Genomic DNA, 13,493 nt, shown 5'->3' with positions numbered 1-13,493 from the left:
ATTCTTTGCATGTATTGGTTGAAGCGACCTCTCGTATGGTTTGTGTCCAAAACCTAGGCAACCATTTGATGAGGACCTCCATGTTAGAGAGGGGATGTCTCTGCATAAAAGCTTCTCCTTATGCACGTGTGAGTTCATCTTGGATATGACTTGGCATGAGTTTATGATAACGCAGTGCAAATTCCTCCAGTCGGTGGTGCATGCAGGTGTTGCCCCTATGGGCCCACTCTTGGTAGCATGTGGCACCCCTTCGAACTTGCACCCTCAGATGAGGCATGGGGAATAAGATAGAGAAATAGAAAAATATAGGCAACAACCATGGCAGACAGAGAAATATGAGAGGACAAGGAAGGAGCCACATCTGACAAGGGCTAAGCTAGTAAAACCATTGTCGTAGTCACCTTTGAATAGGAGATGAAAAAAGTGCTACATAGGGGAAGGGGGATAAGAATGCAACCAAACTAAGAAGATGACCACCAAAAGCAATAAGGAAACTTATAGCTAGCAAACGTTAAAATCAGGACTTGAATTAGAAAAAGCTTGACAATGATGAGGAGAGGAGGCACAATATAAACGATGGGAAGTCCCAAGCAAGCCACAACAGCAGGAGGCTAGGATTGACAATCAGAACCCGTTATGGCAGAGGGAAGAGTGACGGGAGGCGAAAGCCCGATGATGGAAGAAGAATGCAAGGAGGCTAAAAGAATTCATCATTGAGCTAGCCCTGAAAAGACCAATTTGCACAGACGCCTGTACCACAGTGGATAACAGATTGTAGAGAGTAAGAATTCATTACTAGTTTTGAGACGAAGCTTGTGCGCAAGGATAAGGATTGAAACAACATCACCGGTAAGATGGACATTAGAGAAATTTTGAGGTAAAAAATGGGTCTCAAAACAAAAATGTACAACCAAAATCAACTTTATAAGAACCAATAGGATTAAAGATGACGATGTCAACCATGGGGGATGATTAACCATTTTTGGAGTAAAAATGTGAAAATATTAAAAAATAAAAAAAATCTACTTTTCAACTTGTATTTTCAACTTATCTCTCTATGGGTTTACTCAAATTTCGAGCAGGAGCACTCGTTGGATAAGGAAATTAATTCCTCATCCAAGGAGTACCCATGTGGCATACTTTCGGCGGACCCTCCTACAAGAAAAATGAGAAATACATGTGTATTTCTCATTTTTCTTGTAGGAGGGTCCGCCGAAAGTATGCCACATGGGTACTCCTTGGATGAGGAATTAATTTCCGCATCCAACGAGTGCTCTTGCTCAAAATTTGAGTAAAACAGTAGGGAGATAAGTTGAAAATATGAGTTGAAAAGGTAATTTTTTTTTTCCCTCTAAAATTTGATGATGTAATCTAATCGTTTTTTATTATTTCCACTATTATTTTATAATATTACTTAGAAGGCCCATTTTAGACCTCAAAATTTCTCTAATGGTTTTGGCCTTGCTATCAAAATACTGGCTATGAAATCCATGACCCCATCTAGATAGGTATCCCACCATTGAGATTCTGCCTTAGCCCTGGCACTGTCCAGGCTAATCCAACCCTGCGCATAGCTCTCTCCTCTAGGACTAGTTTTGCTGAAAGGTGCATGCTGATTGCCATGGTTAAAAGCTTAACGCACATCACCTCCACACGTGTGAGGCTCTGGTAATCACCCACAAACCAAACGCAAAACAACCCGACTCCATTCCCCAACTCTGCTTGAAATGACAGGCCTTAATGGCCCTCCTCCTGCCGTAGTCCATTAACATTAAAACTTACTCAGGGGCATGTTTCCACATCCCCCTGTCTATTGGCTAAGTGGGACAACTTCAACCCGCCCTCTCCCCCTCTTCCTCCTCGTAAGTCACCCCATCCAGGTCTGAGTAGTCCTTCTGCACCAACTTCCAACAAGTTTCCTTAAGTGGGGAGTACGACACAAGGTTCCATGTGGATGATAAAGGTGGAGAGGATTCTAAACACCCATAATTCACTGATAGGTCAACTATTTTATTTCTTGTTTATCGAACATGTATTGGAATCAACAAATAAATGCAAGAAATGAGAGAAGAGACTTATTCCAAGAGACATTCCAATCTCTAGCTCAAGGAAACCTTGTCTAGTTGGGTGCCATTTTGAAGTTTCCTTATCATGCTTACAACAACTTGAGAATTCACTTCTACCAGGATCTTTGTGAGGTCGAGTGATTGAGCATACTCCAACCCCATACAAAGAGCCATTAATTTTGCCACATTGTTACTATTGATTCCCATTGTCCCAAACCATATAAACATATGGAGACATGCTTGATCTCTGATAATACCCCCATAGCCCATGGGTCCGAGGTTACCTTTTGAAGTGCCATCGAAATTCGATTTCAGGAAGGAAGGTGGAAGGGGGATCCAGGAAGAGGGACTAGAGGGAGGGGAAGCGGAGAGAGAAGGGAGGATAGCGAAGGAGGGTGCGAAGGGAACCAGGCTTGCGAGAGTTGAGCTTCACTACTAGAAATTTTCCAATCCTAAGGGGGCCAGTTAAGAGCAAGAATGAATTCCTTAATTTGGTGAGTGATAGAATTCCAAATAGATTCCAAAGTGATAGAATAATCTTAAATATTTTTTTATTACGTTCTTTCCATATCTCCCAGAGGAGGAAGCCAAGAGAGAGGTCTAGATGTGGTTTACAACTAGATTAGAAAAGGTATGGGAATGACAACAAATTATAGTATTTGAAATATTGAAGGGATCCCTATTAGATTGCAAAAAAACTCAACTACTTTATTACATAAGCTCCTAGAGAAAGTACAATTATTAAATAGGTGCTCCAGATTCTTAGAATGAAGATGTAAAAGAGAACACCTTGAGGGTAATGGCGTTTTTGAATATTCTCCCAAGTTAGTGGTGTTAGAAAATGTAAAGTGGCAACAATTATGTCTTATTTTCTTTAACCTTGATACTTGCTTGTGAATCTTAGTTATCTTCTTTATGTTGTTCTAGTTATATCTTTTCATCAAACAATATCAAGAAACAACAACAACAAAAGAGGACACAAATATAGGCTCTTAGCCAGGGCAAAACCCCTCCAAGGGGAAAACTTGAAAACTCTTCTCTTCTTAGAATCCACTTCAAATGAGATACAATGACCCAATCCCTAGACCAAGTCCTTTTCCCAGTACCAAGTCAGCCCTTCCTTAAGTCCTTCTTTGAATCTGCACCAAATTGCTTCTTCCTTGAAACTTTGACTTGCCAGTTTCAACACTGCTACTTGACCTGCAACTTCGGCTTCCCAGCTACTGCTACTCGTCTTGTAACTTCGGCCTAGCTACTTCATCCTTGCAGCTTCTTGAAAACCTACTTCCTCCTTCCATGACCTACTTAGAGCAAGACAACTCTCCCAAGGTCGACGAGGTCTAGACAAGGGTTTCCCTTCTTCCAGCTACAGATTCAGGACTTTGTCCTCTTGCAACTCGATCTTGCAATTTCGGCCTCCTACTACAGCCTAAAATCCCTAGATTTTCGCACATGTGAGAGAGATAGAGCCCAAAAACAAGAAATTTCGTCCTCTCAACTTCTCCTAGATCTTCGCTCTACTTCTTGTAGCTTCCCAGCTTCAGATCGAACTCTTTTATTGATTGATCGAACTTATGAGTGCGTGTGTAAATGAGGTTGAACTGCTTCCTTTTATAGCCTTTTCAAGGGGTCGAATTCGATCCTTTAGGCCGACTTGTACTCTTGGAGATTCTAGGACTTTCTAGACTCAAAAATAATTCTTTTTACACTTACAAATTGCCAGGAAGGGTCTTTTAAACACGATGTTGACTCCTTTGACTCACGACAATAAATCCTAAGACCTAACAAACCCTAGAAGCACGAAGAACATGATTTTACCTAAAAGGCCATAAATAATGAACATGAAACCCTTGCTTTAATAATAATAAATTTTCTTTTCTTTTTCTGGTTTGTTACATGGAATACATATTGAACTGAGTACAACAATTATGAAGACTGAAACTAGTTACATTTCTCAACAAGTGGCTTATGTTGAAGAAGCAACCATAGAAGGATGGATTTTTTTGGCCATACATTTTGCTTCCAAATCTTTTGCCCAAACTTCTTCCATTTGTAGACCTTGATGTCCCACTTCTAAAGGATAGGATTCTATAACAGAGAAGGTGCTTTTTGATTTATATCCCCAACATAGTTTATCCTCCTGGTTTCAATAGGGGATACATCTCTTTGGCAGATTGCCGCAAAAATCTTTCCAAACTTCATTTGGTCTGGGGTTCCAAGTCTTTATAGGGAGCCAACACTGCTAGCGTGAACTGGGGTCTTCCTTTGCCTAGTAATATACAATAGTTGTTCTCCCTTGAGCTATCATATTTTGACTTATCTATTCTAGTTCTATTTGGTCCCCCAATCTTGGTAGTTGTTGCCATGAGTCAACCTAGAATACAGCAGAGCGCTCATTTTTGACCTCCCAAAAACAATGCTTTTGGATCAGACTCATGCTTTTTTTCGCCATTGTCCAAAATGATGATCTGGGTGCCATGGTATTGAGTTGAATTTAAATTTTTTTGAGATGTTAGTGGAGTGTACTTCTATTTCCAAATTCTTTTCCACAGATTCAAACCCCCTTGGAGCCAATGCCACTAGACTTTCACTCCTAATATTGTGGCCATGATTGCCAGATCATGCAATCTTAGGTCTCCCTTGAGCTTCGGTTTGCAGAGTTTGTCCCATGCTACTAGAGACCATTTCTTCTCCAATTGTGATCCACCCCAGAGGAAAGAACTTTGTATCCTGCGTAGTTCCTGCAGAATGGAAGATGGAGCCATCATTACTGAACATAGATAAACTGGAAGCGCTTAGAGCACTGCTTTGAGAAGAACCAATCTTCCTGGAATGTTAAGAGTTCAGAATATCCAACTAATTAATTTATTGTGGAATTTAGATAAAAGTTCCTCCCACAAGTTCCATTTAAGGGAGCTATTTGCTAGGGAGATTCCCAGATACTTTGAAGGGAGTTTATAGATTTGGAATCCCAATATTCGAGCTGCATGCTACTGAACAACAATTGGAGTGTTAAGGAAAAAGACTTGAGATTTTTGTTTGTTAATCTCCATACTTGATGTTGTTGAGAAAAATTCCAAAATATTATTGAAAGCACGTGCCTCATGGATCATGGGAGTTCCCATTCCCATAATGACGTCCACAAATTGTTGGTGGGTGAACAAGAGATCTTTTCGGAAAATCCATAGGCCTTTGATCCTTTTCTTGAATACTGCTGCTTTGAATAGACAACCCAATCCCTCCATCACTAGGATAAAAAGGAATGGTGATAATGTATCTTGTAGAATCCCACGAGCGTAAGAGAAAGGTGGGGATGGAGGGCCATTGACCATGATAGAGAAGGTTGTTGAGGAAATGAGATTATGAATCCAGTCTATTGGTTCACCTACAAATGCAAAAGCATGGAGAACACTACAAAGAAATTCTAGTTTAGTTTGTCATAAACTTTGGAAAGATCTAGTTTAATCATCATACCGGGCTTCTTTGTAATTTTTAATGAATGAATAACTTTGTGAGCAACCATTATGCCATCCAAGATTTGTCTTCCCTCTACAAAGCTCGTTTACTCCGAGGAAATGATACTTGGGAGAAATGGCTTGAGTTTGTTAGCTATGATCTTGGTAATTATTTTTTAAATAACATTGCATAAGGTGATGGGTCTATAGCCATTTGGATCTCCCACTCTCTCTTTTTTAGGCACCAGGGTTAGAAAGGTAGCATCAAAAGCCTTTAGAAAGGATCAAGACTAATGAGATTCCTCGACGACTTTCCAAACTTCATTCCCAATGATGGACCAACATGTTTGGAAAAATTCTATAGTGAATCCATTTGGTCCAAGAGCTTTATTATTCGACATTTCTTTGACCGTGGCTTCTACTTCCTTTGGGGTAATATTTCTGAGCAGGGATTCATTTTGTTCAATTGTTATTACTACCAAGATGTATTTGAGAATGTGGTGGATCACCTTAGGTCTATCTGCTACTGACTCAGATAGAATATCTTGGAAGAAACGAGAGTCGAGACAACTCCTCTGAGATCTCTTGATGAGTCTTGAGTTTTCATCCTTTTGGATTATTCAAAGAAGATATCCTATTGTGGTGCTTGTGTTGGAGCATTGAATTGCGGAAGAAGGCTGCAATTTCCCCCCCTCTTTGAGCCATCTAATTACCCTTACTTGCCCTGAATTCAACAGTGTACCTTCTAACTCATCTAAGAATTGTAGATTATTCTTATGTCCGTGTCGCTTTTCATCTCGATGGGGTTTACTTGAATCTTTTAGAGAATGAGTTTGGACCCCAAGCGACCCAGTACTTGTAGCCCCTGAATTTGATTTCAAAGTTGCATGGTGATATTTTAAATAGGCATGGCCTAAGAGACAAACCTAATGTTCTGACAAGGTAAAAGGATCTTGGCCTTTCCAAGCTTTGGCTAATTTGGGTAGGTTGAGGGAGTCAAGGTCCATATCCTCAAATTGGCCTGGACCTTGATTGGGCCCTTGCGACACTGCAAGAAGGAAGACCAACGATAAGGGCAGGGGTTTGATGGACTTAGGAGGAGGTTGGGTGAAGTGGAAAGGATTCACAGGCAAAATTGGTGGAGGAAGGGAGAACAAAGGACGAAGAAGGGCTAGAGTCCTTCATTTCAAATTTTGGCACTGACTTGGCTTGAGGACACTGAATTTTCCAAAGAGGCAACTACCTCATATCGATTGGCATCAACACTGTTTGGTCCAGAGATCGACTGAGAACGTTGAGGCTTAGGGTTACGACACTTACGGTCCACCAAAGTGAAAACATCATTATCCTGGCTCGATTATGTATCAAGGCTTTCTTTTGCATCTAACAAGGAGAATTGCAGTATAAATGGCCATGTTCATGGCATTGTCAACATCTGAATGGAATATGCTCATAATATAGAGTCTGCTTCCATAATTCATCCTATTAATAAATATCCATAGATTTTGGGAGGGGTTCATATATGTTCATATAAATGAAAATTCTGGCATAAGATATGTACCTTTCCTACTTGGTTGCTTTAGACACTTTCACAAAATGTTTGAGGGCATTCTCGATTCTAGCTAGGGTTTCTTCATCCCAAAACTCCCTTGGTAGTGAGTACATCTGAATCCATACGAGTGTTGCCTTGAGTTCTCCTTGTCTGACACAAAGCGCTTTGTCAAGAATCGTAAATAGAGTCCAACTGAATTGAAAAAATATGGTATGTTCTCAAAAACCTTGTTTCAGTCCTAAGATTACCAAAAACGATCTAAAAAACATTTAGCTCCTAATTTGAGCTTGATATCGCCTTTAGGTTTCCATTTATTTTGCACCCATTGGGAGAGAGCTTTCTTTGACGTCTAGGTATCGTAAAACTTTCCAATCAATGCATGATCCTTCATGAATTGTATGTATTCTCCAATTCGATTTAAGCATACTTCAAATTTAGGGTCTATTGTTGCTTTGCGAAAGCAACTCCTTGGTCGTCACTTACTAGATTGTGTCGAAGCGTATTGTGAGTTTTGTGTTCTTCATTAGATTTCAGCCCTAATGAGTGCGGGTTAGACTCTGTATGCTGTTTTAGATCAGTGTCTCTTGAGACAATCCTACTAGAGGAGGGAGAGCCGCTCCCTCCATTGGCCTTAGCCATCGGAAGAGCAGATATGAGAGAAATCAAAGCCACCATAGCTAGGGTTTGAAGAAAATTTCAGCTAGAAATTTATAGAGCTCCTCCTTCAACATTCCAACAAATACAATTATATTAAGATTAAGTGTCATGTAGTTATTTATTAGCTAAAATAAAGCCTTTATCTTTTTAGTTATTCATTAAAATTGTAAGTATAATAATTTCATCATAAACAAAACTATATTTTAAACATTTATATTTAAAAAAAAATCAAACACTTCAATTAAATCAAATATGAAAACTCAAATTTACTGAAAGTTATTTTTATTATTAACCTAAAAAAACTTATAATAACCACATGAATCATTGAAAATTAGAACACAAACCTCCTTAATTCAATAAAATAACTTATAATAACCACGTTGATCATTGAAAATCAGAACACAAACCTCTTTAATTCAGTAAAATATTTAAAGGAAGAAAAAATAAAATGTTATGTAAAAAATTAGTTAGATTAGGTTATTATTTAATTTTTAGTTAAATTAGATGAAAGGGCACGATCATAAGATCATGCCCTTTCCCCAAAGGGTGTCCATGGCAGTATATAAGCCAGGCATCCGCAATTGTAAGAATCATCATCTGTAATTCATCATTTTAATAAAATATTTATACATATTTTCTGCGTATCAGAAGTTTTTTTACTTCATCTGGTATCGGAGCAGTTCGTTCTCGGTTTGTCCGTCCATCTGTCCGCTGCCCACAGACTTCCACCATTGACCGTAGCCAGCCTGCGGTGTTACGGTAATATACGATACATGTTACGGTGATATACGATACAAGTTACGGTGATATACGATACATTTTTTTAAGCCAAAAAGGTTCCGTTAAAAAAAAATCGGCGTGCTGTTTAGAATTAATGATATATATAACATAATTATAACATATTCGATAAGTTTCAGAAGAGTGTGAAAAAAGACGTGACTGGGCAGGGGGGTCGTGACCGTCAAACATAAATAATGTTAATAACTTTATTTACAAACGGTCCAATATATATTTTTAATATAACTAACGTTATATAACATATATATATATATATAATAAATATAAAGTGACATATAACACTACTTTATATATAATATATATAACTCATATATATAACGTGCTATATATTATATATAATATATATATGATGATGATGATGATGATATTTAACGTCCGCTGAGACCAAATAATGATCTATCGGACCTAAAAAGACAAATTATTTATTTTGATTTAAGAGTTTATTCCTATGCTCAAAAAGCTTGGAGAGAAGCCTCCCGAGTTCACTATAATTTTGGCATTGTAAAAGGCTAGGAAGGTCAGTATTGTAACAAAGGTTGTGAAATTGAGATCTAATGTGGTATAATGTGACATATGATATATATATAACTAACATATATATATAATTATATTATATATAATACATATAATTTAATTAATTAAATTTAAAATTTTTAATTAATTAAAAATTATATATATATATATATATATTTATAAAAGTTAATTTAATTAATTAAATTTATTTTAATTAATTAAAAGTTATATATATATATATATATAATTTAATTTAATTAATTAAATTTATTTTAATTAATTAGAATTTATATGTATAAAATTCATTTTAGCTAAAAAAAAAAAAAAGGGGAGGAAAAATATTATAGCTGGCAAATAAATATACGCCCCCTCAAACCCGCTCAATGTCGACGATGACAATGGCGGATTTTCAGAAAAAATTGGTTGATGTAGAGCATAAGATAAATAACAACCACGACGAGGTCAATAAAAGATTAAATGAAGTCGAGAGCAAGCTGGGAGAGCAAGCGGACAAAATAAAAAATCTTGAAGATACGACAAATCGAATAGAGATAAAAATGGAAAGTCAACATGTCCAAACAAGAGTAAACTTCAAAGAGGTCTTAACAATGCTAAAAGTTCTATGTAAAAAGTCGAATTGTACACCCGAAGGGCTATTAAAAGATGGTGAAGAAAATCAAGAACATCTCTCATCAGATTCAACAAAGTCAACAAATTCTCATGAAAAGGTTGAATCCCCAAGAAAATCAGCGGCACCCCACCAAGAAGCAAGTAACACTGCCTTTACAAACAAGCAACTTTGGGATACCCTTAATAATCAACACCCTTTTTTTGCTCAACCATTAGCCACATACCAGAAGAGGGTAAAGGTTGAGATGCCTAAATTCGATGGGAACGAAAAAAACAATGTTGCATGGATAAATAAAGCAGAAGAATACTTTGAGATATATGACATCACTGACGATGACGAAAAGCTCAGACATGCATCCATGAAAATGGAGGGAGAAGCATATAACTGGTATATGTGGTGGAAAAAGACAACACACGTCATTAGCTGGAGGAGATTTAAAGATGCATTCTTCAAAAGATTCCAAGGTGTAAGGGAAGAAGAGTTCTATTCAAAACTCATCAAATTACGACAAAAAGGAAGTGTGGATGAATACACTCAAGAATGGGAGACCTTAGTAACTCGAGTGCCTGGGTTATCAGAATCTCGTTTAATTCAGTCATACATCTCGGGACTCAAAACCCATTTACAAGCAGAACTTGAGATGCATGACATTACATCTATAGAAGTAGCAAGACGAAAAGCAAAAACAGCCGAAAAGAAATCCGAACCAATATTTTGGTCAACAGTGGAAAAAGCTTATGCAAGACGAAGGATACCCCAGTATGTGGACTCAAATAATACAAGATATGTTCCACCACATCGTCGTGAAGATGAAAAATCTAATGTGGAAATGCAAAGGATAAAAGAGGGTAAATGTAAATGCTGTGGTGAGAAGTGGGACCCCAAACATAGATGTGCTAAAGGAAAAGAACCAAAGAACCTATATAATTGTGAAGCAACCAATGATTCAAACAATGAAGATTATGACGTAGAAGACACAGAAGACGCCGCAGAATTCTCACCAGAATTAGATGACGGAAGTATTCCGCAAGTGTCATTATCAGCCATGACAGGTATATCACAACCTCAGACCTTAAAGTTAAAAGGACACATAAAGAAGAACAACGTAGTGGTTCTCATCGACTCTGGAAGCACACACAATTTTTTAGATACAACCGTCGCAAAGAGACTCAATATATTTTCATTTCCCTTACCAAACATGAAAGTGATGATAGCTAACGGTAAGAAGATTGAAAAGGTGGGAAAATGCCATAAGGTTAAATTGCAGATTCAAGACTTCAGTTTAGAGTCTCCGTTTTTCACAGTACCGTTAGGAGGAGTAGATGTAGTCTTAGGTATCCAATGGCTACGAACTTTAGGTACTTATGCCACCAACCATCAAGTACAATTTATAAAATTCAAATGGGGAGGTCAGAAGTACAAGCTACACGGATTCCAACCACTAGAAAATCAAGTTACATCATCATCCCAGATGATGAAGCTGAGTCGAAAAGGAGCACCTACTTATGTAGTACAATGTCACCAATTAGAAATGTTATCTGCAAATATGACCAGAGAAGAATCACCAGAGATTCAAGACCTACCTATGAAGATGCCGCCTAATAGGGAAATTGAGCATACAATAGAAGTCAAGGCAGGGTCAGACCCTGTCAACATCAAGCCATACCAATATCCACTTCACCAAAAAATGGAACTTGAGAGATTAATCCAAGACCTTTTAAAATGTGCGACCTTGATCATCTTGGAATATCTGATCAAGTGGAAGGACTTCCCAAAGAAGACATTTCTTGGGAGAATGAAGCATTTTGTCCACAACATCCGTCGTTGCACATGCTTTGAGGACAAAGCATTCTTTCGAGAGGAAGGCAATGTTATGTAAAAATTAGTTAATTTTAGGTTATTGTTTAATTTTAGGTTTAGTTAGATGAAAGGGCACGATCATAAGATCATGCCCTTTCCCAAAGGGTGCCCATGGCGGTATATAAGCCAGGCAACCCATTGTAAATCATCATCATCTGTAATTTCATCTTTTAATAAAATATTTATACATATTTTCTGCGTATCAGAATCAAAAGATTTTAAAGATAAAATAAAATCAAAAGATTTTAAAGATAAAGATACAATATTTTTAATAAAATTTCCAGGGTGAAAAATATTCCAGGGAAGAACTAAATTAAAATCCAAAAGATTGGAACATGAGGATGAAAATAAGATTAAATCGAAAGGCTTTGAGGATGAGGATGAAGATGAATGGATTAGGTTTGATTAATGTTTTTACTTTTTTATATATGAAAATTTGTTCAATTTAAAACTAATCAATTATAAATTTATAAATGCGGTCATTTCATATTAAAAGTACAAATCCCTATTTGTACATACCAACGAAGGTTATCTCTGTTAGATAAAATTCATAGCAACCATATTAACTATCGGAATACAAGTAGTTGTTTTTTCAAAATTCATAGCAACCATATCAACTATCGGAATGCAAGTTGTTGTTTTTAATTTTTTGGGGAAAAGTTAAATTAAAAAATAATTAAAAAAATGTGAATAAATTAAAAAGTAAATTGAGATTGAAAATGAATTGGTTAAGTTTAATTAATGAGATCACTTTTTATATCTAAAACCTTGTTAAATTGTAAAATTATATATAAAAAGCTAAACATTAGTGGGATGTTAACATTCTATTTCACAAGTACAAATGAATGGTGTTTTTGGACAAAAATTTATTGAAGTCACATTAAGCATTGGAATACAAACCTTTCAAATTTAATAAATTTATAAAGAAAAAAATTGAAAAATTAAATAATAAAAAGTTAACAATGAAAATAATATTTCAGAATGAGGATAAATTGATTAAATTTGAGCTCGCAAGAGGTTTGGTCTCGTGGCCAGCGGACGATCTGTTAAGTCGTCCGTGTCGTTGTGCAGGTCACGAGTTCGAGTCTCGTTTTACTCGAGGGCCGTTCTTGTGGGCTGGGCAGTTCCTCCTAAAGATTGTAGTGGCAGCCGGTGAGATTCGACCCCGTGTAACACGAGTACGATACCATTGCCGTTGCGGATTCCGCTAATCAACAAAAAAAAATGATTAAATTTGATTAATATCATCGCTTTTTATATATTTTTTTAATATGCCACATCTTGTTAAATCAGAAAACCAAGCCATCATAAGTTGATAAGAGGCTTAAATTTCAGTGGGGGTGCCAACAATCAATTTCACTAGTACAAGCTCGATATGTATGCAATGTGCATCAGTGAGTGCTTTTAGAATTAAGAAGGGAGGGAATTTTCCTGGTAGGGTTCCCAACCGCTCTGTTTTGTTTTTTGGAACAAAATTGAAACTTTCATTTTTACAATCAATTCTAGGTTGTTTCGAGTGCCAGGAAATGATCTGTGCACGAATTGCTTTAGCAGAAATCAGTTAATTGTTTTTCTGCTTTGGCTAATGTTTTGGTTGAGAAATTGTACTGAAGAAAGGAGTTGTATTCAAGCAGGTTGTTCTGGATGAAGTGAAAGGTCATTTACAAGTTATCACGCTCAATAACCCACGTAAGCTGAATATTGTTAGCAGGGAAGTGGTAAGATACTGGACCATCTCTTTTCATCTCTGATCTATAGTTGAGGTATTGGGCAAGCACATGTTTTTCTTAAACTGGTTTGACAAATCCTCTAATATGATGTTCAGGCACTCCGATTAGCTGAGCTCTATGAAAAATGGGATAAAGAAAACGATGCAGAGATGATGATCATCAAGGTAAAACTGTCCACTCTTTTCGATTGCATTGTTTTATTTGCAAATTTTAATTACTGTACCATTTTCA

General features: G+C 36.9%; 1 protein-coding gene across 3 annotated transcripts in view; it reads left to right on the top strand.

Annotated features, from left to right (window-relative positions):
* LOC149171933 (3-hydroxyisobutyryl-CoA hydrolase-like protein 5) overlaps window positions 1-13,493 on the top strand; it is a 69,165-nt gene that overhangs the window by 15,330 nt on the left and 40,342 nt on the right. For all 3 annotated transcript variants that reach the window (XM_089424155.1, XM_089424154.1, XM_089424156.1), the window contains exons 4-5: window positions 13,167-13,250; window positions 13,358-13,426. In XM_089424155.1, coding sequence (XP_089280281.1) covers window positions 13,167-13,250; window positions 13,358-13,426 — 153 coding nt within the window. The remainder of the gene's footprint in view (window positions 1-13,166; window positions 13,251-13,357; window positions 13,427-13,493) is intronic.

Source organism: Pinus tabuliformis, chromosome 4_2 (assembly GCF_031772625.1).
Source record: "Pinus tabuliformis cultivar Carrire ecotype Pingquan chromosome 4_2, CPIR1, whole genome shotgun sequence".
Classification (NCBI taxonomy): domain Eukaryota; kingdom Viridiplantae; phylum Streptophyta; class Pinopsida; order Pinales; family Pinaceae; genus Pinus; species Pinus tabuliformis.
The sequence above is the reverse complement of the archived record's forward strand: the minus strand, read 5'-3'. Positions and strand labels throughout refer to the sequence as shown.